This window comes from Hippoglossus stenolepis, chromosome 22 (assembly GCF_022539355.2).
Source record: "Hippoglossus stenolepis isolate QCI-W04-F060 chromosome 22, HSTE1.2, whole genome shotgun sequence".
Taxonomy (NCBI): Eukaryota; Metazoa; Chordata; class Actinopteri; order Pleuronectiformes; family Pleuronectidae; genus Hippoglossus; species Hippoglossus stenolepis.
The window spans coordinates 16,889,680-16,915,788 of record NC_061504.1 but is presented as its reverse complement, the minus strand read 5'-3'; the positions used below and the strand labels follow the sequence as shown (position 1 = coordinate 16,915,788).

Below are 26,109 nucleotides of genomic sequence, written 5' to 3'. Positions count from 1 at the left end.
GTTCAATTTAGGATAATTACATATGATATACAACATATTGTATTCTGCTCCCTAATCAAGGGTATCTTTATTGTCCCCTTTGGGCAATGTGTAGTATAAAAAGCAGTACAGCAGGTTTGCTTCCAGCTGCTCAATCAATGCTAATTCACTGTCATTATAATTTGTTCATATTTGTTATTTGAGTCTGGAAAAATAACTGAAGGTGTAAAATGTCATTGAGGAGGTTTTCATGCTTGAGGCCCCTGTGTTGTCGGAGCTGCTGGTAAAAAATCTGCTGAAGCAATTTTTAAAGAGAAGAAGTGAAATGTTTGGGCATCTTGAGAACATTTCAGTGTGTAGCTCTGTGTTTGTTTGCTGTTGTGAGAGTGCAACAGGGTGTGCATCTTTACACAGCTTGTGTTTGTGTTTGTGTGTGTGTGTGTGTGTGTTTTGTGTATCTCACTGCCCTCTGTGTTCTGTATCTGTTTTCTTCTTCAAGAAGTCGGCCCCCAGGAGGAAATGTGCAGCCTGTAAGATCGTTGTTCACACTGGCTGCATAGAGCAGCTAGAGAAGGTATGACGCACACATGCACACACAGTCACACACACACACACACACACACACACACACACACACACACACACACACACACACACACACACACACACACACACACACACACAACATGCACTATTGTTGTTGAGGAGAATTTAGTGTATAAATTCAGAATTGTCCTCCTGGAAGTCTGACAAATATTGTTTCAATTCAGTTCAAATATACTTAGAGCAGGCAGCTTAGTGTTCAGAGTCAGAGACTAACTACAGACAGAAACAAGTCTGTAGTGCATTTTATAATGTCCATTAGTGTAGATGATGTATTTATGAATTCCAGCTGTTAAATATTCATGTGGTTGTATGTCAACCTGCTGCTAATATAATGTGATATTCAGTGTTTGTTAATTATTTATTCTGCGTCCGTGTAGATTAACTTCCGCTGTAAGCCGACGTTCAGAGAGGGAGGATCCCGATGCCTCAGAGATGTAAGTGTGTGTGTGTGTGTGTGTGTGTGTGTGTGTGTGTGTGTGTGTGTGAGAAGAGGAATTATTGTGCATCATGTTCACACGGTGAGAAAAGGAATGAGCGTGTTGAATGTTTCTTTCTCTGACAGCAGAACGCACTGAGACATCACTGGGTTCACAGACGAAGACAAGACGGCAAATGTAGACAATGTGGAAAGGTAACACACGTTCACACACACACACACACAGACACACACACAGTAATGTTGTTGTTGTTGGTCAGTTGACAGTGTTCCTGTAAATTACCTCAGCGTACTTGTCTCCGTCTCTGCAGAGTTTTCAACAGAAGTTCTTCCACAGTAAAGAAATCATCGCCATCAGTTGTTCTTGGTGTAAACTGGCTGTAAGTAACTCATCCTCTGAAATACACACACACACACACACACACACACACACACACACACACACACACACACACACTGCCCCACTGACAAAGTCTGGTAAAATAGGGATTTAAAACATGAACTGCAGCATCTGGAAACCTTTTATTTTGAAACGATAACGAGGGTCGTTCATGTTTCTGTTTCTGTCCCAGTTCCACAACAAGGTGACGTGTTTCATGCTGCATCAGATCGAGGAGCCGTGTTCTCTGGGGGCCCACGCTGGAGTCATAGTGCCCCCCTCCTGGATCATCAAAGTCAGGAAACCACAGGTCTACACAAACACAACTGACAACACAGACACACACACACACACACACACACACGCTCCCGTTGCAAAGCTCCCAGTCCAGTGGTGGATAAAGTTCACTGGCTGCCATATAGTGACATTAATGAGAAATGACTTGTTGGATCTAAATATAAAACGATAATAGAAGGACTGTGTCCAAACTGTGTGTGTGTGTGCGTGTGCATTGTTGCCTATGACGTGATATGAGCTGACACATGTCTGATCTGTCTGAGGGAACTGGGTTTGTGTCTCCATTATCACACACACACACACACACACACACACACACGTACACACACACACGTATCCCTCAGTCACATCACATGTTTCACTGCACTTTTAATTACCATCACCAGGGACACCACGACAGTGAACTAGCCACTGAACTTTGTGTGTGTGTTGTGTGTCTGTCCCTCAGAGCTCACTTAAGAACTCGGCAAGGAGAAAAAAGCGGACGTCTTTTAAACGAAGGACAAGCAAGAAGGGACTGGACGTAAGTAAAACTGTGACAATTAAGTTTGATATACAATAAACAGTACTATACATTCACTATATACATCAACACAATTAATATATTGTGATTATTGTTACTGCACATCTGTCTTCTTCTGTCTCTTTGTGCAGGATTCCAAATGGCGTCCGTTCATGTTGAAGCCGCTTCCTTCTCCTCTCATGAAGCCCATCTTGGTCTTCGTCAATCCGAAGAGCGGCGGCAACCAGGTCGGGGAACGTTTTATAAATCTTTTATTATCATGTGTTTGAAACACTGGGCAGAAGAGATCCCATCATGTTTATAAATGTGTAAATGAAGACGTGTGTGATGTTGCTAGACTATCGTAATTAAATTATGTGTTTTTTGTTTTTCTCCCTGTAGGGCGCCAAGGTGTTACAGATGTTCATGTGGATCTTGAACCCTCGACAGGTGTTCGACCTGTCGCACGGCGGCCTGCGAGAGGCGTAAGTACCCCTTCGCCACAGAAGTATTATTTTATTAAATTCAAACTAGAAAACAGTCATGAACTTGGAGTGATTTATAATTTTCTGCTGAAATATTCATTTTAAATGGGACCATTATCGCAGCCCACTGCTCGGACGAAAGTACAGACTCACTTCAGTTTTAGTCGTTGTCTCCTCCTATTCGTTAAAATGCACTTCCCCATGGGTTGAGGGAAGATTTCAAGGAACTCAGCACCAATCAGCGCAGCGCTCTGCCAGAGACGCTCCTTCTACAAACGAGCCTCACTCTGCTCTGTGCAATTTGTGACCCGTCAGGTTGGAGTTGTACCGGAAAGTGCCAAATCTGAGGATCCTCGCCTGTGGAGGAGACGGGACGGTAAGACTCTGTGAAGTTCTCCAGCATTTCTCAGGGAAAGAAAAAACCAAAAACGTCTCAGAGAAATCAGGATTTTATGGTTTGATTGTCTCATTTAGTTTTTCTGAGGTAAAAAAGCTGAGTTTATCTTTCTGTTGTGTTTTAGTAATAACTCTTTCCTTTTGAACCTCTCTCTGTAGGTTGGGTGGATCCTGTCCACGCTCGATGAGCTGCAGATGAACCCCCAGCCTCCGGTCGCTGTTCTTCCTCTGGGAACAGGAAATGACCTCGCCAGGACGCTCAACTGGGGCGGGGTGAGTTCCTAGCCTTGACTTCGCAGAGGGTGACGGAGAGCGACAGGATGTGGCAGCTTCTCCTCCCCGTGCTCAATCACTCACAAGTGTCCCCTGTGTCTGTTTAATGCAGCTGAGGTCACGTTGTTTTTACACGTCGTTATTAAAATAAGTTGGATCAAAGGGAAGTTATCTCCGAGGGAAATTACACTAAGATACAGACAATTATCACACGTTCATTTTCCTGCTAAGTTTGGTTTTAATTAGATATTTGCTGATATAACAACGGGGGGTGGAAATGTCCTAATTTACAGCTGAGACGGACTCGCTCATTGGTCGAGCACGTGTGTGTCGGCAGGACCTTGCTACTCCACTGATTTCTGATTGCAGTCTCTGCGCACAGTGTTGAATGCTGAAGGGCGAGTGAAGGACTTTAGCATCTTCAGCGGAACAAAGTAAAACTGATTCAGTCAGATACAGATGCTTTGAACGGCGAGAAATCCTATCTACCGTGTGTGTGTAATTAGTGTAATCAGTGTGTCCCCAGTTCGTCCTCTTGCAGGATGTTCTCTCCACTTTGTCTCTGTTGCTGCTGCTTCTATTTCTTTTCTCTGCTCCTTCCTCCTTTCATTTCCTTTCATCCCCTCTTTCCTCCTCTCTCGCTCTTACAAACCAAAACTCGTCCCCGTCTCTCTCAGTGTGGGTGTGAATGTCCCTGTGACTTACTGTGTGTCGGGTGTGAGCTCTGCTGTGCGTGCGTGTGCGTGCACGTGTCCTTGGCACACTGACTTCCTGACCTGGTCCAGAAGGAGACAAACTAAAAAACTAACATGATGTGGAGAGAGTAGGAAGAGAGGCGCATGTATTGACTGGAGGAGAAAGAGAGCCATTGTTTTATTGTGATATTGTGATTGTTAAATGTGAGGACTTGATGTTTGATGTTCAGTTGTTGGTCAGACAAAACAAAGCATGTGTTTGTGTGTCTCTCTGCGCAGGGTTATACTGACGAGCCCGTGTCCAAGGTTCTGTGTCACGTGGAGGACGGTTCTGTTGTGCAGCTCGACAGGTGGAACCTGCTGGTGGAGAAGAGTGCTGCTCTGCCAGAGGAGGGAACGCAGAAGGTGAGACGCCAGCTCAGTGTGGTGGTGGAACGACTCCTAGGATCACGAAGATCTACAAATTCAGACTTGATTATATTTCAATCAAGACTGTCGGGTCACGTCATGAGATCCTAACATACAACATCCTCACAAGTGGCAAACATGAGAAGAGGATAAAATAAATCTGCACATTTTCACAAGAGGATCTTTAAATGAATGGAGGTGATGCTTGTAGCTGAACCGGGATATTTATATTTATGCTAATGCGTCACTTGTGTTATTCCCGCGTCCTCAGCTGCCTCTCAATGTGTTCAACAACTACTTCAGCCTGGGCTTCGACGCTCACGTCACCCTGGAGTTCCACGAGTCCAGAGGTCAGTGGAAATCTATTTTAATGTCCTTCTCTCTAATTTTCACCTCTGTATTATCTCTATTCATATTCCATTAGGTCCCTCTCTTTCCCTTTAGTGCCACATACTCCACCGCTGTGAACGAAACGAGAAGCTGAATATCATGAAATATTAAAAAGAACACATTCGTGCATGAGAGTAAAAACTTCTCGGCCTATTACTCGATGCCTCTGTGTTTAGTTTTCATTTTTCATTCCACTGATAATTGCAGCATATTTAATATGTTCTCCTTCTTTTCTTCTCTGCGTGTTCCCAGAGGCCAACCCGGAAAAGTTTAACAGTCGCTTCCGCAACAAGATGTTCTATGCAGGAGTGAGTGTCCCACTTGAGTCTTCACACACACGAGAATGACAATGTGACTGAGAGGAAGTGTTTATTAGGTGAAGGAGAGGAATTAGGGGGAAGGAGTGATAGAAGGAGAGATGGAGGGGACGGAAGACAGAGGGAGAGAAAATAGAAAAGGTTATGTTTAATTTCCTTTAAATCTGAGGTGGAAGTAGGATTTCATTTTGACCGTTTATTCTACACTTGTAGTTTGTAGAATTTCTGATAAGTTATTCATTGTTTTTCCAGTTTGTTTTATGAGAACGTGTCTGATACGAATTTAAAGCTTAAACAAGTCATAAAAAATTAATTGAATTCCCTTTTTGTGCGCTTTGATATTTGTGAGGGAAGTGCAATAAAGTGGTAAGATTGGAAGTTACAGGCGGTCTCTATTTAGGAAATGTAATGATCTGTAATTCTGCTTGATTGGATCCTTTTCTGTCTGTCTGTGTGTGTGTGTGTGTGTGTGTGTGTGTGTGTGTGTGTGTGTGTGTGTGTGTGTGTGTGTGTGTGTGTGTGTGTGTGTGTGTGTGTGTGTGTGTGTGTGTGTGTGTGTGCGCATGTGCAGGCTGCGTTCTCAGATTTCCTCCAGAGAAGCTCAAGGGACTTGTCCAAGCACGTCAGAGTGGTGGTGAGTGTTAACACACTCTCTCTCTCTCTCTCTCTCTGGGTCTGTATCACCTTCCATGTCGACATGTCCGGGCGGCAGGTCGGCCGAGTGATTAGAAACATCGTCTTTCAACTGCTCGTCTGACATCTTTCAGGCTGAAGCGTCCTTTAGCCAGACACTGGAATCCTCTCTGCCCCACAGAGACGCTCTGTCACTGACCCCACACCTCCACGCTGCTGCTCTGTCACTGACCACACACCTCCACGCTGCTGCTCTATCACTGACCACACACCTCCACGCTGCTGCTCTATCACTGACCACACACCTCCACGCTGCTGCTCTGTCACTGACCACACACCTCCACGCTGCTGCTCTATCACTGACCCCACACCTCCACGCTGCTGCTCTATCACTGACCACACACCTCCACGCTGCTGCTCTATCACTGACCACACACCTCCACGCTGCTGCTCTATCACTGACCACACACCTCCACGCTGCTGCTCTGTCACTGACCACACACCTCCACGCTGCTGCTCTATCACTGACCACACACCTCCACGCTGCTGCTCTATCACTGACCACACACCTCCACGCTGCTGCTGCTCTATCACTAACCACACACCTCTCTGCTAAACACCAAAGTACATGCTTCGCTAACTTCAAACAACTAACTGAGCTTCACGATGGTACAATATGTGCCTGGTGGCTCTAACGGATGTGAACCTTCACCTCCATCCGTTACTTTCCATCTCCCACATCAAAACGTAATTGAAACCGAGAGTGAAAACTCAGAAGTGAGGTTGAGGCTTGAAGCGACGAGTAAACACATCAGGAAACTCTCAGGCGGTGAAAGCAGAAGAGTTCAGCGGACGGGTGCACGCTCCGTTCACCTGCAAAACACTCGTCCTCCCTGCAAATCTGTTATTTGAACATAAATCGCTCTCCCTCATTCATATTCACATTCTGTATCTTCCTCAGTGTGACGGTACAGATCTAACCGCCAAGATCCAGGAGCTGAAGTTCCAGTGCATTGTGTTTCTGAACATTCCCAGGTAGGTGAATAGATGTCAAGTGGGCCTCCTTCGTATCATCAACAGCTTTTGTTTTTTATGAATAAGCAACACAACATTTGAATGAGGTTAATTTTCGCAGCAAAACAATTTCACTCGATTGTGATAATTCACGGTTTCACTTGAGCCTTTGAAGCATCGTAACCACGAGACGCTGCAACTCTCCAGTGAAAGTCTGTAATGAAATGAATCTAAAGTGGGTCAGTGGCCTCTGAAGTCGGGGGGGGGGGGGCCGGAGGTCTCGTTCAGGTTTCATACTGAGACACTGGAGCTGTTGATTCAGATCCTCCCACACCAGCAGTTACATCATCTCCCTGGTTAGACATTAAAACAATGAGAACTAATTCAGTGCCTGTGGTCGGGGGGGAAGTCCAGAGACTCAGAAGAGGAACGTGATCCTGGAAAGCATCTGATGTGTTAGCTTCGAGCGTGGGAAGTGATATTTGGGTTTACAGAATCAGCTCCAGCAAGTTGAACTGTGGATCAGTTAAAACGACTCAGAAGTTGTTAAACACCAGAGTTTATCTCCAATATTCAGCAGGAAACTTTGGTGGAGTTGTTACAGCAGCAGCTCCTCTGGTTCAGGTTCTGGGTGATGTCCACGGCTCAGCTGTGTGTAGCTTCAGTCAGAGCTCCAACAGAGAGAATCCCCACATGTGTCTGCAGAGGGCGCTGTGGCTCAGTGAAAGTCACATGTTGCTGTAAGTGTCTTGATGTTAACATTGTCCCAACGTGTGTGTAGGTACTGTGCTGGCACCATGCCGTGGGGAAACACAGGCGACCACAGAGACTTCGAACCCCAGCGCCATGACGACGGCTGCATCGAGGTTATCGGCTTCACCGTGGCCTCACTGGTGAGAGAAGTGTAGCTTCAAGGGAAGACAGAAACTCAATGTCTGTCTGTCTCTCTCTGAGTTGAACGTCTCCCTCTTGTCCACCAGGCAGCGCTACAGGTCGGAGGTCACGGGGAGAGACTCCACCAGTGCAGAGAGGTTGTGTTAACTACCTTCAAGACCGTTCCTGTTCAGGTGAGCACTCACACACTCACCAGCTTCAGAACCAGAAACTAAAGATATCAGACGATGGAGCTTCAGGTCGGAATCAAGTCTGTTTAAATACCTCTGTGCATTTTGAATAGAAACCTTTATTTACTTTGTCCTTGGCTACAAAGCTTGTATTCCTGGTTATACACAGGCGATTAAATTCCTCTATAAAACGCCAGAATACACGAGAAAATGATTTTCTTCTATATTTAAACAGATTTTTAGCCGCGGACATGAGGCTCTAAATCTGAATCAATTAGAGGTTTTGGATCAATATATTTTTTAATCCATTTAATTATCAACTGCACTTAATTGATTGATCGTTTACATCCATGAGTGCATTGGTTTCTTGTTAGTGCTGCTTTAATCCTGACGGCTTCATCCTGCGTGAATCCTGCTGCTGCGTCTTCACTGGTCAGCTGCCGTGAAAACCTCTGTTCGATTATCGTTGTATCAGGTCAACAGTGATGTGTGTGTGTGTGTGTGTGTGTGTGTGTGTGTGTGTGTGTGTGTGTGTGTGGTGTTGTGCATGTAGGTGGACGGTGAGCCATGTCGACTGGCCCCAACCACCCTCCGCATCTCCCTCCGAAATCAGGCCAACATGGTCCAGAAGAGCAAGAGACGCACCTCAGTGCCCCTGCTGAACGAGTGAGTCACCCCCACACACACACAGACACACACACACACACACACACACACACGCACGCACACACACACACACACACACACACACACACACACGTAAAGAGAGGAACTAGGCCAGCAGTGTTGTAAAAGCCCGGGTTCGCACCGAGTGAGTCACGCAGTCTGTTCAGTGGGAGCTGACATTCCCTCCTCTCAGTGTCGCACGTCTCTCTTCATCTCGCCCCAAACCACAGTCCGAGGACGGACGTGTGATGTCGTCCGCTGGCACCAATCAAAACACAAAGTATCGGCCGCGTCTCCGGTGACAAAGTGACAATGTAACACGGTGGTTTTTCTCCTCGGCTCAGGAGTCGAACACCGGGACTCGTTTATTGATTTCTCTCAGGGACGAAGCAGCAGCGCAGAGCGTCGTGGAAAGAAACGTCTTAATACAGCCGGATTGATATTTGGGAGTAAACCATTTTCACTAACGTTATATTGTCAGATATATATTTTAAAAAATTGGCAATGACACCAAAGTGTTGTTCAGGCGGCTCGATCGCCCCCTGGTGGGCTGGCTGTAATATAGGTGATGAACCCCACCTCCTCCATGTGAGTGAGTGGGACATGGACCAAGTGAAAAAAGTCAAAGAACATGTCAAAGGTTGTTTCTGTCATTTTAGGTACACTTCTTATCTCACTGATGTCCAAGTGTTCACGTTTCTGATAAGTTTGGTTTTAATTCGTTATTTGATGATATAAAAACGGGGGAAACGTCGTGACTGACAGCTGAGACTGACTCACGATTGGTCGAGAGCGTGTATCGATACCGTGGCGCCGCCCCCAAATCGCCACTGCGCAGAATCGGGCTCTTTCCTTGTTAGTGGGAGAAAGAGGAAACCTGGCGTCCATCTTTATATAACTACAGTCTATTATCTAACCATAAACTTTATGATAAATAACCAAATACATAGAACTTGAATTAAGAAACGTACTCCAATCTTTGTTCGCTTATTCTGTCAAATAGGAGTTTTCATATCGTCACCTCCGATTAATCCGTCGGGCTCTAACGTGTGAAACCTGCCGACTAACACTGCTCCGTCCTCGTGGCACTAACGACTCCTCGTGTGTACCTCTGTCCGTGTGAGAGAAGAAGAACTGATGATAACGTAGCTGCCGTCACTAGTGTCTTTGCTTTGCTACTGTGCTCTTCATGTTTGTCTACTTACCTCTGAGCTTTTCTCCGTCTGTCCCCCCTCCTCTGGTCGTCTCCTTCTCCTCCGTCCTCCCCTCTTCTCTCCTTCTCTCTCTCCACTGGCTGAAATATCTTTGATTATATATTTATTTTGTTTACTTTTCTCTCCTCTCGTTCATTTCCTTTGTTTCCTTCTATGTCTCCTTCTCTCCATTTTCTCCACTCCTCACTTCCTATTACCGCTCCCCTCCTCTATCCTTCCTGTTTCTCTCCTTTACCCTTCTCCTTCTCCCTCACCTCTTTTCCTTCTCTCCTCACCTCTTTTCCTCTCCTTGTCTCCTCCTCTCCTCCTCATCTCTCCTTTCTTTCTCTCCTTCCCTCCTCATCTGTTTTCTACTTGTCTCCTCCCCACTCTTTTTATCCTCTCTCCTTTCCTAAACCTTGATTTCCTTCTCCTCCCCCCCTCTCTCTTCTTCATATCCTCTACTTCTCCCCCATGTTTTTCCTCCCCTTGTTTTCTTTTCATCCTCCTCTCCCCCATCCTACGTTCCTCCTCTCCTCTGTGTGTGTGTGTGTGTGTGTGTGTGTGTGTGTGTGTGTGTGTGTGTGTGTGTGTGTGTGTGTGTGTGTGTGTGTGTGTGTGTGCGGCCGTAGTATTCAGAAGGTGTGTGCAGCTGATCTGCGCCGCCTCTCTGCTCCCCCCGACTCCTTCTCTGTGTAAGTACCTGAGCCCTTTGTCACAGTTTGTGTGTCACTCTGTGTTTGTGTACATGTGAATGAACGAGCTGTTGTGTTGTGTTGTTCGTCTCAGGTTCAACCAATATTTTGATCAGATTATTATATATTAACGATGATGTAAAGTCACTGTTTTCAATATCATGTGAAATTTGATTGTGTGTAAAGAACGTTGAGCTGCATTTCTTGTATGAAAGGTTCTATACAAGTAAAGTTTAGTATTATTATTTATTATATTACAAGAATATAGAAAACATTAAGACTTAATCTTCTTTAAATACCTTTTTTCTCGTTAAATTATTAATTATTTTCGACTTTATCCCTCGAAATCTCTGAATTTTCCTTAATTCTCCATCGTGACATGTACTAAAATATCCCAGATTGTAAAACATAATTAGTTTGAACTGTTTTAAAATCTCTTAAACACACATCAGGAACAAATCTTTCCCATTAAAGCTCATACTGGTTGAACCCTGGTTGTGTGGTGAGTTTCTGTCTGTGGTGACTCAACGAGGGAGAACGTGTATGCAGCAGCATGATGAAGCTTTTCGACCAGTTCATGTGCTTTAGATGTTTTTCTTCTGGCCGTCGTCTCGTCACCTTTTGACCCTGAGCCGGTCTCTTGTGTTTTACACCTGCTCAGTCTCTCGCTCGACGTCCTTCCCTCAGAAAAGCTCATATTTCCTGAAGAATAAACGATATAAACATGTCACGACTGCTCGGTTGCTTCGCAGGTAAGGTTGAGCTCTGGAGCTTTTGAGGCTTGGCACTGGGTGATTTTGCCGACAGTGTTTATTCCTCATTTTACTTTTGCTTCTCGCCCACCGTGTGCTTGACCTCAGTGTTCGACCTTCATCTTCGCTGAAGGCAACATTGCCCACAAACATTGACTTTAAAATGTTGGCCCACCTCAAACTCAAACAGAGTCATGCCGGTGATGCGTCAGCAGGGCCGAGCCCTTTGTGTTCCCACTTTATCGGATCGCAGGGAGAGTTTACAACTGTTTACAACCTCCTCTGATCAGAAATGTTTAACTCGAGCGCAGTTTAAAAAGTTCTCGCCTGTAACTGGAAGTTTTAACGGAACGGGAGGATTTCAATGTCATCGTGTTGCAAAAGCTCTGATTTGGTTTGTGACGTGTGTGTCTGTGCGTGTCTGTGCGTGCATGTGTGCATGTGTGTCCTTATCATTGTATGTCTGGACACGTCTGAATTGTGTGTGTGTGCGTGTGCACGTACATGCATGTGTTCTTTTTGTTTTTCTAGTCCTCATGCAGTTCCAGATCGTCTGCGTCTGCGAGTGAATCGTATCAGCCTCCAGGAGTACGACCGACTGCAGTACGACAAAGAGCGAATCAGAGACATCTGTGAGTGTGTGTGTGTGTGTGTATACATTTTAATCTGATCTGATGACGACCAAGGAACCACTGATTAGACTTTCTCTGACTTTGTTGCCTCCAGCTAAAAGGAAACGTGGCTTTAGAGTCATTAAAGAAATAGTTGTACGATTTATCTAACTAACTGTCACCACCTTTACAATCTGTGATCCCTTCATAATTAACATAAAATGGAGATAAAGGTGAAATAATTGTTGCTTCCACCACCTGGGGGGCTAACAGGGGGTCCCACCTCTCTGGCAGCCGTGGGGGTCAGAGGTTAGGAAGTTTGTGAAGCTCTGGTCTAAAGTGTGTGTTTGTGTGTGTGTGTGTGTTGCAGCCATCCCTGTCGGCATCGTGGTGGTGCGAGGAGACTGTGACCTGGAGACATGCCGACTCTACATCGACAGACTACAAGAGGCAAGTCTCTAAATCTCTACCGTCGTCACTTCTTCCCCTCCCTCCCTCCCTCTTTCTTTCTTCTTCATCATTATTTCATGACACGCTGGCTCCATCGCTCCGCTCGTGGTTATTTTTGGACGGATAAGAGAGCGACACCGCGGGGACGCAGGGATCCTGTTGGGCCGCGTCTCACGTGTGGAATCGTTCACTAACCCAGTTCACAAGTTTACATGACGTTAATACTTTGGGCTGTTTGTTGTTAACCTTGAATCCTGTTTGCTGTGCTTGATAGGACTTACACCAGGCGCCATCTACTGGCCACAGAGTGCACTATCAGGTATATGACTTTATGGATGTATTTCTGCATAGAAAAGTCTTTTAAAAGATATTTTTTAAATATCAGATCTGACTTTAATGCAATGCTTGAAGTGCATGCCATGATTCCACAAATTTAATTTCCACTGTTTCATTGTCCTGATCGTCTCCATCTTGTTATTAATCCATAGAAATGATGTCTGAGTTTCTCTTCCTTCTCAAAACATAAAGTTTATTGTTAGTATTAATAATTTGGGACGTGAACGCTCACGTCGTCCGTCTCTTTGTCTCCAGGACGAGAGCAGAGGCGTCGCCAGGACCAGTTCGTCCAGTAGATTGTCTCCCAACTGGAGCTTCTTGGATTGTGAGTGAATGAAACACTGACTGAGGTTTTTTAATTTCAATAACAGATGAACACAGATGCAGCTGCAAGTTTCACTATGACGGTTTATTGACTTTACTTAAAGTTTACAAAATCCCAGAGACTTAAATATTTACATACAAGACAAGATAGTGAAAAGTAAAACTATCGGAGATAAATGAGATGAAATGATCCATAAAACAACAATATTATATTTAGTTCTATTATAAAATGTAATTTAAAACAACTTTCATCTCTGGGTGAATTTTAATTTATTTCCTTTTATTTCACTTTTTCTTTATTTCAGTTGGAAATTTCTTTTTAAAGTTATTCTTTTGTTGTTTCATCCTCTTTTAAAGCACTTAATGAAATTACTGCACAAATAAAGTTTATTCATATTATAATTATTGTCATACATAATGTAATGTAAATGATTAAAACCTGTTGATGTCTCCGCTCTGCAGCAACATCAGCTGATCGCTTCTATCGTATTGACAAAGCTCAGGTAAACATTTAATATTTAAAATAACAGTTTGATGGATGAGTTGGAGGATTTTCAGCCCAGTGTCTGATCCTATATGTATATATATATATATATATATATTTATATGTGTGTTATTGCAGGAGCACCTCCACTTTGTGACGGAGATCTGTCAGGATGAGGTTTTTATCCTGGACCACGAGGGGCCTGTGGTGAGCCCGGGGGCGTCCACGGGGATGCCTGATCTGGTGGTGGAACCTTCAGCCGGGTACGTGAAAAACAACGAGGTCAACAACCGCTTTCAAAGACCTTAAAATGATGATTTATCTATTAGTCGATTTGACTCTGACGTGAAAGTCCTATCTGCAAATATCAGTCACATTTTAATTGTCTGTCATTTTTTTCCCAGCGCTCCACTGACACCTGAGGATCAAGGTAAAAACAACACAGTCACACTCACGTGTTTTAATAAAGTACAAAAACTGGTTGTTAATTGTTTTGCTTTACGCATGTTGATGTTTTATCATCATTTCCTCAGTTACAGGATGATTAGTCACATCGAGCCGTTTCAGCTCTTTTCCCCCTGAGAGTTTAACAGACGTGTGCAGATGTGCAGATGTTGGGGGCTTTTTAAAAAGTGTTTCTAAAATCACCTTCCTCCTATTCTTCTGAAGTTAAAAGTTCCTCTAGGGAATATTTCAGTTGTTTATTGTCGTCTGGTCACTCGTTGTTGCGTGACACGACGAGTCGCTGTGCTTCCCGGGACTCTCCGATTCAAAGAACATGTTTTTTCTCGTCCCTGCAACTTGGAACAAAGCTCATGTTTGTTCACTTTCAGTTTCGTCAGCAGCTTCCAACACAAACAGTTCACACACTCCTCTGCTCCAACGACGTGTCTTAACAAGACCCGGCTGTATTCACTTCAAATGTCATATTCAGTTGGAGATAGTTGGGTTTTGACAAGTTTGTTCCATTGTTTTGTTAAATTCATTTCTACGAAAGCCGCTGAATTCCTGGTGTATGAACGCAACTAACACAAAAGATGTCAAATAGAGACGGGTCCCTCGTGCAGTTGAGTGTTTTTACCTTCGATGAGTTGATGCCTCCAGAGATGAGGAAAATATAAAATGTTAAAAGTTCTCAACCTCCAGAAAGTTCAGCAGAGTTCAGAGTCTCTGCAGAAACAGAAACACTCTCAATTAATTATTAATTTGCACCGAGTGCTGTTCAACAAACTGTGACTCGAAGCCTCGTCCTGATGATTCCTGTCTCCTGTGTGTTTACAGCTTTGTTTACTGCTGCCACCTCTGGAGATCTTACTGTGGTAAAGAGCAACACTCACACACACAGACACACACACACACACACACACACACACACACACACACACACACACACACACACAGACAAACGGGAACAAGTCATTAAAACCAGTTTGACCTGTTTGCATTTAGCTGCAGAAACTCAAACAGTCGTTGGTTTGTTTAATCTCATCATTTGAGACATTTGATTTTAATTTAAGATTCGTCACTGTTGCTGTAAAAATGCACAAAAGTCCAGTTAAACACTACGAAGCTACAACTCAAAGCTTCCTCTTGTGTTTTCACCTCTTCTTCCTCTGAGCGGCCGTGTTTCTCCAGTTGATCGCGAAGTCTGTTGTTGTCTCTTCTCCAGTTGATCACGAAGTGTGTTGTTGTCTCTTCTCCAGTTGTCGGACTGTGTGCGTCGAGGCGTCAGCCTGTTGGGCCGAGACTCCGGAGGCTGCTCAGCGCTGCACATCGCGGCTCAGAACGGACACACGGACCTGGTCAGCTTCATCCTGCAGCAAGGTGAGAAAGTGCAGGACCCTCGTCAGTGTAATACTATATGAACATGGTCGTCTTAGCCCTAACCCTAAGGGACCGAGAAGTTATTTGCAGCAAAGCAACTTTCGTTTCACAGTAATAACACAACAAAACTTTATACAAATGACTCAAACTCTCTTTTTATTCTACTGTACAGAACCGGTGCTTTGTAAATGCTGCATAATTTCAGATTTACATGATTTTAAGATGAATAGATTCACGTTTTCTTTGATCCTCGTTGTGTCTTTAGTTCATGTTTCTTCTGTTTCTTCTGTTTCTTCTGTTTCTCGCTCTTCAGGCTCCAAAGTGCAGCTGGATTTAACAGACAGAGAAAAGTAAGTCGGGATATTTCTAATCTTGTGTTTTCTAATGGATTCACTGTGAAGGAAGATTTTATTTTAAATCAGATTGTGGCTGAAAATGACTTGGTAGCGTGAGAAACTTTCCACCAACAATCACCTTCGTCTGTTGTGTGGTTGTGATCGCAGCTTCCTTTTACGTCAGCAAAATGTAACTGTAGACAGAGTTATCAGGTTCTTTATTGTGTGTGTGTGTGTCTGTGTGTGTGTCTGTGTGTGTGTGTGTGTGTGTGTGTGTGTAGAGGGACACTGCCCTGCACAAAGCAGCCTCTGAGAAGCAGCATGCAGTTTGTCGGTTGCTGGTTGAGGCCGGGGCGTCGCTCGAGAAGACCAACTTCCTGGTAAGACACACACACACACACACACACACCACACACACACACACACACACACAAGTAACAATCTGTGCACACACACACACACACACACTCACACACACTTTTCCAGCTGAGTCATCTCAGAAACCAGCAGGACATGTGAATGATTTACAGAGAGTGTGTGTGTGTGTGTGTGTGTGTGTGTGTGTGTGTGTGTGTGTGTGTGTGTGTGTCCACCAGGGGAAGACTCCAGCGGACCAAGCGGAGGGAGACTCGGAGCTCGCCTCCTACCTGAGCACCCAGCAACACAAAGCTTGTTCCACTCATGAAGACTTGGAGACGGCGGTCTGAGGCGCACACACGCACACAGACACACACAAACACACACACACACTCACTCTGCCTCCGTGGACTCACACACTCGCAGTGGAGAGGAACGTGTGAGAGGAAAGTGTTTAGATGAGCGACCAGAGTCGGGCTCGGACTCCGGCGGCTCCACGGACGAGGAGAGGAACCGGCGGAGGGAGCGAGGAACCGCCTCCGCTCGCCGCCGCGCCGCCGTGGAGATTTTAATCAACTATTTATTTGTATTTATTTATTCATATTCTATTTATTGGTTGTGCTGATTGGTTGGTCGACTGGTTGATTGTCGGGACATGTGACGGCTCAGGATGCAAAGTGCACTTTGAGCGGCCGGGGCGGGTTCGTGAGGTCACCGGTGTTCGCCGAGAGGATGAACCCGTGAAAAGATGCTTCTCGTCGTCTAAGGGATTTTATTTCAGTCACAGATCTTCAGGGGTCACGAGTTTTAATTCGGTGAGAAACGTGGTCAGTGGTGGAACGTGCGTTGGTAAAGAATTCCTCTGTTGGAAAAAACGTCAGAATAACAAGAAGTCTCCTTTCAGAGCTGATAGAAATAGTAACGGTTTGTGTGTTTACCCATAAAAAAAACGTGTGCCAAAGACATTGCACTGATGTCGCGTCGTACCGAGTCCACGGTTTCACCAACGCTCCCAGAATCCATCACTGTTGTTGTGTGTGTTCGTTCAGCCGCCGGAGGTGACGACCACGGGACGGACAAAACTCTCCAGTCCCGCAATTATACAATGTGAAACCAAAACTAACCAGAAAACGTCCTCGGAGTCGGAGTCTCTCTCTTCAAAGATATGCAAAAGATCTCGATGCTTTTTATCACGTGTTGTTTCACTGAGCTTTGATTTCATCACACGTTTATTTCTTCAGCTGCTTTTTTTCAAATCCACCCTCAGAAAATATATTTCACGAACTAACAAGAACAACACAAACAGAACATGTGTTTCTACACAACAGGAACTTTTTTTTAGGAACTCAGGTCAGTTCTTATATTTTGAAAAAGACCCAGGAACCTTCAGGGGGAACGTCGCTGATTTCATATTGTAAAACATCTAACATTTAAAAGTGAGCAGCAGCCTGGACCAGTAGTGGACCAGTAGTGGACCAGTATTAGGATTAAAACCCAACACCCTATTAAAACATAGATTATTAACAGGTGCAGTTTATTTTGAAGGGTCAACCAGACTATGTTTTAAAAAAACAGTGAATTTAAAGCTAAATCACTAACGGACGAAAAACCTCTCAAGCTGCCATCACACAAATTACACAATGGGCTTGTGTGTATCTGGTACTCCTGAAGCGACAAAGCTTTGTGCGTCTGTGTGTGTGTGTGTGTGTGTGTGTGTCTGTTTGTGTGAGACAATACGTCCCATTTCATATCAAATCAAAAAAAGAGACGCAAGTGCAACAGAGAGAGACTCACTCTGCTCTGTGCAGCGTCTACACACCTACAGACTGTGTGTGTGTGTGTGTGTCTGTGTGCGCGTGTGTGTGTGTCTGTGTGCGCGTGTGTGTGTCTGCAGCATTTATCCAAGAAGAAAAGAACAATCTGAGCCATATTCGATGCAATAGGATCGATGACGTCTCTTTGCGTTTCTCTATTAATCGTTTACATTACATTAATGTTTTTAACGTCCGTTTAGCACCGAGGACTCATGAATGTGCAATTTAACTTCAGTGCTGGTTGAGTATATGATTGTCTTGGTATTTTTTTTTATTTTTTATTATTATACCTGTTATGATTTGTATTCTGTGTGCATGTATATCACTGGATTGGACTCAGCCCTGTGACGTCTCTCTCTACATTTAACCTGTCGTGACTAAATTCACATTCCTCAAGTGGGAACCATTTTTTCCGGGGACGTAGAATCTCTCAGAGACGCTCGGCCATCGTAGAAGTCTGGACCTCAAACTGCAGCAGCTGCACAAATTCACAGTATTAATCAAATGACGTTTTCTGTTTTTTGTCGGGCTTGTGTGTTTTTTATTAACGTCACAATCCAGATCTCTGGAAAAACCTCCTGGATCTTGAGTTACAAAGTTTTTGCTTAAATCAGTATTTCCAGGGTGTAAAATGAATCTTCTACATTTTTTTTACAGTATTTATACCAAACACTTTGTTACATGACAAACCACGAACAGAGTTAATCCCCTCGTGTGGCTGCAGGGGGCGCTGTGGCTCGGTAACAGTCACATGGCGTTGCTTTAAGTCCCCGTCTGTTTGGTGTTAGCTCGTAGCGTAGCATGAAGCGTCAGTGTTATTCTGGGCACGTGCCGGTTCTTCTTCTTCTCTTGTAAACCGGTCGTTAACGTCCACTTCGGCTAAATTCACGTTTTCAAGTCTCAAATATGTTTTATTCCTTTATTTTATTCGACATTAATCTTTGCTGAACTTCTACGATGGCTGCCAGTGTCGAGATGACATCATTCAACTGAACCACGAGCGAAAGGTTGTCTTTCAATAGAAGTGACAGAAGTGATGAGCTCGGCCCGTTCTGAACGACACACACACACACACACACACACACACACACACACACACACACACACACACACACACACACACACACACACACGCTTCGTATCACTCTGTTCAGTAGAAACAGGACTTTGTATTAAACTCCTCAGCGTTGGTCATGCATGGCATTTTTTTCTTACATCTTTGGGATTATTTTCTGGCAATGGCATAAAAAATGGCATTATTGTTGTTCAAACTATTAAATTATTATAGTTTTAAATGATTGTTCCTGAGTTTCTTGTCACGTTGGATGTGTGTGTTTCATTCTTTTGCATTTCTTAACTCTTGTGCCGCCGCTGAACCGTGACTCAGCTGCATTTCCTCTTTCTCAGAAACTCAACAACAGACTCTAAACCGGAAGGTTACGAGATTGTGACTCAAAAATTGGAAACATCTCCACAAATGTATGTTTTGTTTAGTTTTGATCCCATCAGGTCTAAATGTTTAAACTGAGCCGTGACATCAGAACGTCCTGATGGGAAACAGGCCGACACGGTGGTCCAGTGGTTAGACCGTCACCTCACAGGCAGAGGGTTTGAACTAACGGTCTGGAGCCTCACACCTTAAAAAGGGGGATGTATAAATATGTTTGTGATAATGTGGAGGGTTCATCCTCTGGGGAACTTGAACATAACGTTTCATGATCAATCCTCAAGTTGTTGACTTGTTTAATTCTCATAGTTTTGATCATTTGTCAAGAAATTTATACTTTTTCAGACATTTTAAATTGATCAAGACATTTATTTTCTTCACTGGATCAAATTAAAGTGAAAGTTACATTTAAACAACACGTTGAACAAAGAATTTATTTCCTTTCCTTCCATCACACAAAGTTAACGTTTCACTTTGGGATGTTTTAAAAGCTTTTCACAAAGTTCTAGTTTTACAGACAAGTGCCCGAGCACGGATGTTATACCCGGAGACCGAAGGGATGAAAGTTATATTTCATTAATCAGTTTTGGAATTTGCACAGATTCACAAATCACAGAGTTGCATAATATTTCATTTTGGCAGAGTCGACAAACTGTACAGCTCAGGTCTGTCAATCATTATCTGTCTGTTCTGCAGGACTGTGGGGGGGGGGGCGTGTTTTATAGAATAATTCATCATCAAATCAAGCTGCGACTTGTTCGAACCTCCACCTGTGAAGATAAGATCAGAAGAAGATAATAGTTCACAGCCATTAGATTCAGGTTTATTACCGTCACTGTTTAATATTTCAGTACCTGTGATACCGCAGCTTCTCATCCTGATCCTTTGAGCTCCAACAGGAAGTGACCTGCCCCCCCCACACTGTTGTGTAAAACACACACACAGACACACACACACAGGAGTGAGAGATTCCTCGGGCGGCCGGGAAGATCAACACAACCTCCTGAGTCACAGCCGGGGATTTCCTGAGAGGTCGACAGACACAATCTGAGCTCCAGGTCGACTCTGTAGATTCCAAGGAGCTTCGAGTTCCGATCAGCTCGAACGGGAAAATACAAAAAAGTTCCTTGTTGAGTTTTGAAGCAGCTGCTGAGGAAACCGAAACATCTGCATGAGCCAAGGCCCTGAATGGAGCCTGTGGTCAGATTCTTCCACCAGATGTTTCACGTTGTTGAACTGTTCAACTGGTCAAACTGGTCAAATACAGGTTTTTGAGTGGAACAGATAAAACCAGTAACTGAAACTGAAAGTCACTGCGATGACACTGTGAAACAGTTCTCGTCAGTTAAGTCTGGGTTTTAACAAATTATAATTTTTATTATTTATAGTTTTTATCTTATTATTTGATATTTATGTAATAATTTTAACTTTTAATCCAAGATTTTCTTTTTCAGTTTAGGTCTCTATTTTTTTGACTGTTGCATAGATTTGACTTGATCTCAATCTCGTGACTTTTTAAAAAACTTTTAATCTCGTAATTTAAATTTTTTCTTCTTGTTTTTAATCTTTAATCCCAGATTTTTTTGTCAGTTTTGTTGTTTTCTCATTTATATTTTCTTCAGTGACTTCAGATGATTTTTCAGTTTAACAGCAAATGAGACAAAAAGCAAAAATAGAGACAAACTCCATAAAAACTTTTTATTTTCCCACATTGGGGATGATTGACAGAGTCGTGATCAACTCAAGACAGAAATAAAACAGTTGTATGTCACAGTTGAATCATCATCTACTTCCTCACCAGCATTCTGAGGTTTTTTAAAAAACTGACGAGTCAACGTGACTGTGACTCGTGTCAGTTGTTGTGTGTTGGTCTGTGGTCCGTACACGACGACGAGTCATTTGACTTCAGGTCATTTTGGAAAATCCAGGGAAGACATTTTAGTTTCCATATCCTAAATGAATCAAGTCATTTCTGACATGTCTCAACAAACATCTCCAGGTTTCACTTTCTCTCTTCTCTTCTGGAAGTTTCTGTCTGAGGCAGAATTTAGTTTCTTTACTTTGTGACTCTGAACTTGAACTTTGACGCGTTTACGAGAAAACAATAAATGCAAAATAAAAGATCAGCTGGAACATTTATAAAGTTAATTTAATAAAAACCCTTTTTTTTGGGGACTTTGTTTTAATGTGTGGACGCAGAAACTCGACGGTAGAGACACTGTCATTTATTTACAGTTGTGACAACGTGAGTTTGAATCTACTTCACGTTAATTTAATGTATTTTTTCCAACTTGTTTCTACTTTTCAAAACAAGTTCGTCCTTGCGTCATTGTGACGTCACGGAGGCAGAGCTATAAGGACGTCAGCTGCGCGGAAGTTAAACAAACTCGAGAGACTCGGTCGGTTCGGAGGTGTTCTCCTCGTTTCTCCTCGTTTCTCCTCCGTTTCTCCTCTCTCCGTTTCTCCTCATTGCTCCTCGTTTCTCCTCCGCTCCTCAACATCGGACACGTAAGTTCACTTGTTTCCAAGTTTTCTAATCGTCCAACACAGGAAGTAGAAGTTAGAAACTTTAGTAAAAGTGTTTTTTCTGGAGCGGTTTTAACGCTAAAAGTTGAATGAAGCTAAACTCAAAACGAGTGTTTTTACTGAGCTGATTTTATTGCCGGTTAACGAACTAACTTTAACGTGTTTTCCACCGGTTGCAGTCGTTAAATCCACTTTTCTCCCGTTTCTCTGAAGCCGACGTGTTTTAACTCATCAACACTTCATCTGTCGTGTTTGAATCTGATGTAAATTCAACCTGTCGTTGATTGAACGCGTCATTTAAGAGTTAATCAACTTTATTACTGAGATTTTAGTCAAAAGTTTCAGGTTTAATTCATGTGATGGTTCTCAACGTGTTTCATAGTCCCACCACTAGAGGGCGACACACAGCTGTAAACCAGTGCCTGTATATTATAATAAATATTATTACATTAATATTAAGATAAAATCATATTTAAGAAATAAAAAATGTTTATTTAACAAACAAAATAAAGTGAGCCCCTCAGTTTAAACTGAAACAATAAGTTGAATAATGAGCCTCTCAGTTAAATAAAGAATAAATATGACATTTATAGAGAAAAATGATTATATGAATTGTGATGAATTTCTGATTTGTATCATTGTACGCTGAATATTTTTTCGTAAGTCGTATCTTGGAGGAAATGAAGAACTCGCATGTGGCTCTGTGAAGATCAAATTACCCAAATAATAATGAGTTGGAACATAAATGAAACTTAAAACAACTTAAACTGATGATGATAATAATAATGAAAAGAAGAAGAACATGGACCGAGAAAACAATAATACAACGTGAAAAGTTTATTACAGAATAAATGGTTAAATAAATGAGACAAATGAAAAATGTACTTTAGATCCAACTTCCAGAAAAACACAGCTTCTGTCCAACACCTAAAAGTATTCAGTGTACAGTTATTAAAAAGACAAATCAAGCTGCTACTTCTCATTGAGAAGCTGAAATTGGAAAATGTTTGTTGATTAATTCTCAGAATTTATTGATTATTGGTTGAATCTAAAATCCTAATAAATTAATCTCATACTAAATCAATTAAAGCTACAAACTCATGATTATTATTGTTTTATCTGATCTCTGATTCTCTTCTCTAGAAACCAACATGGCGAACAACCAGATAGAAATCCACGACCCCTTCTCCAACCACCGCGACCTCAAGCGCAGCGAAGACGACGATGCTGCGTCTTCCTCAGACACCGAGGACATGGACGGCACGCCGGAGTTCAGACTCCTCATGGCCTACGCCACGAGGAGACGAGGGAACAAGGAGTCACCTGGACAGAATGGGAACGGAGCCCCCCCACCTTCGACGCCCCTGATCAGTACTGGGACGATGGATGACGAGAAGCCGAAGCCGAAGAAGAAGAAGAAGAAGAAGGTGTGGAAACGATTTTTGGGATGCATCAAACCTCAGACACGGGACGAAGAACCGGATCAAGCGTCTCATCCGGATCACGACGTCTCCAACAGATGTGGTTTTAGGGAGGGTGAGTCATCATCATTTAACCTTCATCACCTGTATGTTAGTTATTAGTTCTGCAGCCGAGGATTCATTTTTATTACTGATTCATTTCAACTATTTAGATTTGAAGAGGAAAAGCATCAGATTCTCACCTTTTGAAAAAGCTGAAACAGATAAAATGTGACATTAAAATGGTCATTTAATTATCTCAATAGTTTTACAATATTTCTTTGATGTGCAAAGTACTTCAAATACAGTCACTATTCACAAATACTACTATAATATACATGTAGTACAGGGTTAAGGTACTTCTACTGTGTCGTCTGAGATAAATGTTTGAGACTCTTTATCCTGGTTCAGTATTTAAATCTTTAATTTCTTTCAGCTGAAGTTGTAGAAAACGAGGATTTGGACAAAGCTGCGAAGTGTCTGACGAGGATCGCAGACGATATCCCGTTCCTGCCTCCGGACGTGGAGGCGGACTCGCCAAACGGTGAGTTCATAGACTCAAACACCTCCTGACATGTCTTTGTCTTTGAGTCTCAAATATGAAATAATTGGACGTTTGAGCTTTTCATACATTAGTTGCATTCGGTCTTTAAACTCTTTCCTCGCTGTGGTTTTTCCTGTGTTTTAATTATCCGTGTGTTGTGTTGTGTAGACGACGTGGAGCGGATGGTTGGTCTCCTGCTGAGGGATGCCGGAGACGAACTGAACGAGAGGGTGAGAAGCAACGACCTGAGAACCAGCGTGAATCTGAATGATCTCCGAACTGCTTTTCCTTGACCCTGATAGAAAATGTCATCAGCTCGAGGAAAGATGTGAAGGAGACGTAGTGAGGAGTTAGGAAAGGAGTTTTTTCCAAACCAACTTTATTTATAATAGAGTATTAGGTGCCTCGTAAAGTTTCTAGTCCAAAACGGAATAAAATGTCCTTAGAAAAGATGTTTTTAGTTTAAACTGAGGGGGGAAAAATTGTATTCCCTAAGCAAAGGAGACAATTTAGGAAGCATTGAAGCTCCTTTCCTAATCGTTTAGATAATCTGAAGCGCTGCTGAAATACTTCTGGGTCATTTTATCAGTTTGGAAGGTTCCAGACAAGGAGCCCAACAGAGTTAATCCCCATGTGCGGCTGCAGGGGGCGCTGCTGCTCAGGGAAAGTTTCCTAGTTTAGCTTGAAGCCTCCACACATCAGCAGCGTTTTCTGTCCGACCCTGTTTTTCGATGCACTGAACGGAAAATGTTTCTCGTCTCCACCAGGAGCTGAAAGATCTCTCGTTAGCCAAAGAGCTCTTTTGGAACTACAGTTTCTTCAAGGCGATAATGACGACCCTCCTCACCCGGATGGGCTTCAGGACCTCGGACCCCGACTCCCCGGGGCCTCGCGCGTCGCCCAAATCCCAGATCGCTGTGGCCTGCGAGGTGAGAACACTGAACAGTGATGAAGTCCTGATATAAGCAGAAGCAATGTGGAAATACTCCAAAGTAGAAGTACAGAAGTATGATTGTCAGGTTTAGGCCTTTTGAGGATTGAATACGTTTTGTTTGTGACAGGCCACCAGTCGCCTGTCAGTGATGGAGACGATGCCCGTGAACCAGATGTGCCGCTACGGAGCCAGATATGTGAAGGAACATCACTCGTCCTGGGCACAAGAGCACGGAGGATACGTACGTGACAACCCCCAACCCTCTCACTCTTCTGAAAAAGGTCAAGGTTTGAAATGAGCAGAAGTTTAATATGTTCCCCTGGTTCTTTTGTGCAGGAGGCAGCGTTTGAGAGTGACGAGGAGGAGGAGGAGTGTGATTAGTGACAACCTGCCACGATGGACCTCCAGGGGGCGCTAACACCTGGAGTTTACAGACGTTAATCATGTTTAAAATGTTCTCAGGGAACAAAGCAAGACCTTGAATAACTTATAACTTCAATTATTGTCATTCCTCTTTTCTCTTGTGCCAAACTTTTACAAATCTCACAGGTACTTTGGGCCAAAGAAGAGAGAATGTTTGTACTGTACCGTTCATCTCATCCAGTTAGAAATGGTTGTAACTCGTGTTTCTTGGGGGATGTGTCGGGTCTGTAGCCTTTTTAATAAACAGGTTATGAGCTATGTTATAGTTTAAAAACAACTTTCTTTAGACGAGTTGAGTAATGCTGAGCAAATGCACTTTTACGTGAATAATAAACAGGAAATCTTAAGCTCGGGGACGAGATGGATGAACTGAGGGACGTGTTGATTCTGTGTAATTGTTGCTGGTGGGTGATGCATGTGTGTATTAATTTAAATGTCTGAATTTGATAAATGTGTGAACTGTATGAATTTGCTGATTTTTCTACATAAAAATAAATGTCTATTTATAAAAAAATAAGGTGTATTTGTCTTTTGGCTCAATTTCTGATGACAGATTTCTCATCATAATGTAAAAGTGGTTGTTTCTGCTGCTATGTAAGTGAGAACTACTGTAACTTGAGACACAAACTGCTTCAGTTATTGTGTTTTGTATTTTTCTTTCTTGTTAAATGTTTATTTCTAGATAATTCGGCTCATGAATAACGAACCAGACTTCAGCTCAGTCTCGGTTCTCAAGGCAGAGACCTGCTCCTGCTTCCAGAGGACGTTTAGTTTAAAAGTATAAAAGCCCAAAGTTTCATTATCGAGGTGTTTGACGTAGATGTGAGTGATGCCGAATTAAAAAGCTCAATCCAGAGAATGAGGTCATTTATCCACATGGAGGGTTTGACGGATGAAGGTCAAGTGGAAATGGAAAGAAACTTAAAACTCCGGTTTTTGTAGCGGGAGTTTGGAACGTGGTCCAACCGGTTCCTCCGCTCGCCTCGGACCTGCTCCCCGACGACACGCACGCGAATCATCCTCCACGACCATGACGTCTCACACACACACACACACACGC

The 26,109-nt window shown here is 43.3% G+C and overlaps 2 protein-coding genes across 6 annotated transcripts in view; both read left to right on the top strand.

Moving 5' to 3' along the window:
- dgki (diacylglycerol kinase, iota) overlaps positions 1–19,010 on the top strand; it is a 46,019-nt gene extending 27,009 nt beyond the window's left edge. The window contains exons 4-34 of one of the 5 annotated variants that reach the window (XM_035146912.2): positions 482–553; positions 963–1,019; positions 1,148–1,216; positions 1,333–1,401; positions 1,594–1,710; positions 2,146–2,220; positions 2,352–2,447; positions 2,602–2,684; positions 3,000–3,060; positions 3,240–3,353; positions 4,328–4,453; positions 4,728–4,806; positions 5,099–5,154; positions 5,735–5,797; positions 6,758–6,831; positions 7,592–7,703; positions 7,791–7,877; positions 8,428–8,540; positions 10,366–10,428; positions 11,712–11,812; positions 12,162–12,241; positions 12,516–12,560; positions 12,833–12,902; positions 13,364–13,404; positions 13,524–13,648; positions 13,790–13,815; positions 14,667–14,704; positions 15,089–15,209; positions 15,523–15,559; positions 15,826–15,924; positions 16,141–19,010. In XM_035146912.2, the coding sequence (XP_035002803.2) occupies positions 482–553; positions 963–1,019; positions 1,148–1,216; positions 1,333–1,401; positions 1,594–1,710; positions 2,146–2,220; positions 2,352–2,447; positions 2,602–2,684; positions 3,000–3,060; positions 3,240–3,353; positions 4,328–4,453; positions 4,728–4,806; positions 5,099–5,154; positions 5,735–5,797; positions 6,758–6,831; positions 7,592–7,703; positions 7,791–7,877; positions 8,428–8,540; positions 10,366–10,428; positions 11,712–11,812; positions 12,162–12,241; positions 12,516–12,560; positions 12,833–12,902; positions 13,364–13,404; positions 13,524–13,648; positions 13,790–13,815; positions 14,667–14,704; positions 15,089–15,209; positions 15,523–15,559; positions 15,826–15,924; positions 16,141–16,195 (2,424 nt within the window). In that variant the 3' untranslated portion in view covers positions 16,196–19,010. Of the gene's footprint in view, positions 1–478; positions 554–962; positions 1,020–1,147; positions 1,217–1,332; positions 1,402–1,593; positions 1,711–2,145; positions 2,221–2,351; positions 2,448–2,601; positions 2,685–2,999; positions 3,061–3,239; positions 3,354–4,327; positions 4,454–4,727; positions 4,807–5,098; positions 5,155–5,734; positions 5,798–6,757; positions 6,832–7,591; positions 7,704–7,790; positions 7,878–8,427; positions 8,541–10,365; positions 10,429–11,711; positions 11,813–12,161; positions 12,242–12,515; positions 12,561–12,832; positions 12,903–13,363; positions 13,405–13,523; positions 13,649–13,789; positions 13,816–14,666; positions 14,705–15,088; positions 15,210–15,522; positions 15,560–15,825; positions 15,925–16,140 lie in introns of all 5 variants that reach the window. The other 4 variants (XM_035146913.2, XM_035146910.2, XM_035146915.2 and 1 more) reach the window with 4 other exon arrangements.
- A 2,477-nt stretch (positions 19,011–21,487) lies between these two features.
- Positions 21,488–25,566, top strand: LOC118101294 (apoptosis facilitator Bcl-2-like protein 14). Its single transcript, XM_035146917.2, has 7 exons — positions 21,488–21,670; positions 22,832–23,224; positions 23,585–23,692; positions 23,861–23,922; positions 24,460–24,621; positions 24,754–24,867; positions 24,963–25,566. The coding sequence occupies exons 2-7, from the start codon at positions 22,840–22,842 to the stop codon at positions 25,005–25,007; spliced, it is 876 nt and encodes a 291-aa protein (XP_035002808.1). The 5' UTR covers positions 21,488–21,670; positions 22,832–22,839; the 3' UTR covers positions 25,008–25,566.
- The last annotated feature ends 543 nt before the right edge of the window (positions 25,567–26,109 follow it).

What these genes read in the sequence shown, in the direction of transcription:
- LOC118101294 (XM_035146917.2), top strand. Translation starts at nt 22,840, where the DNA reads ATGGCGAACAACCAGATAGAAATCCACGACCCCTTCTCCAACCACCGC. An exon ending in GGAGGCGGACTCGCCAAACG is followed by an intron (nt 23,693 to 23,860) that starts GTGAGTTCATAG and finishes TGTGTTGTGTAG; the next exon opens with ACGACGTGGAGCGGATGGTT. An exon ending in CACAAGAGCACGGAGGATAC is followed by an intron (nt 24,868 to 24,962) that starts GTACGTGACAAC and finishes TCTTTTGTGCAG; the next exon opens with GAGGCAGCGTTTGAGAGTGA.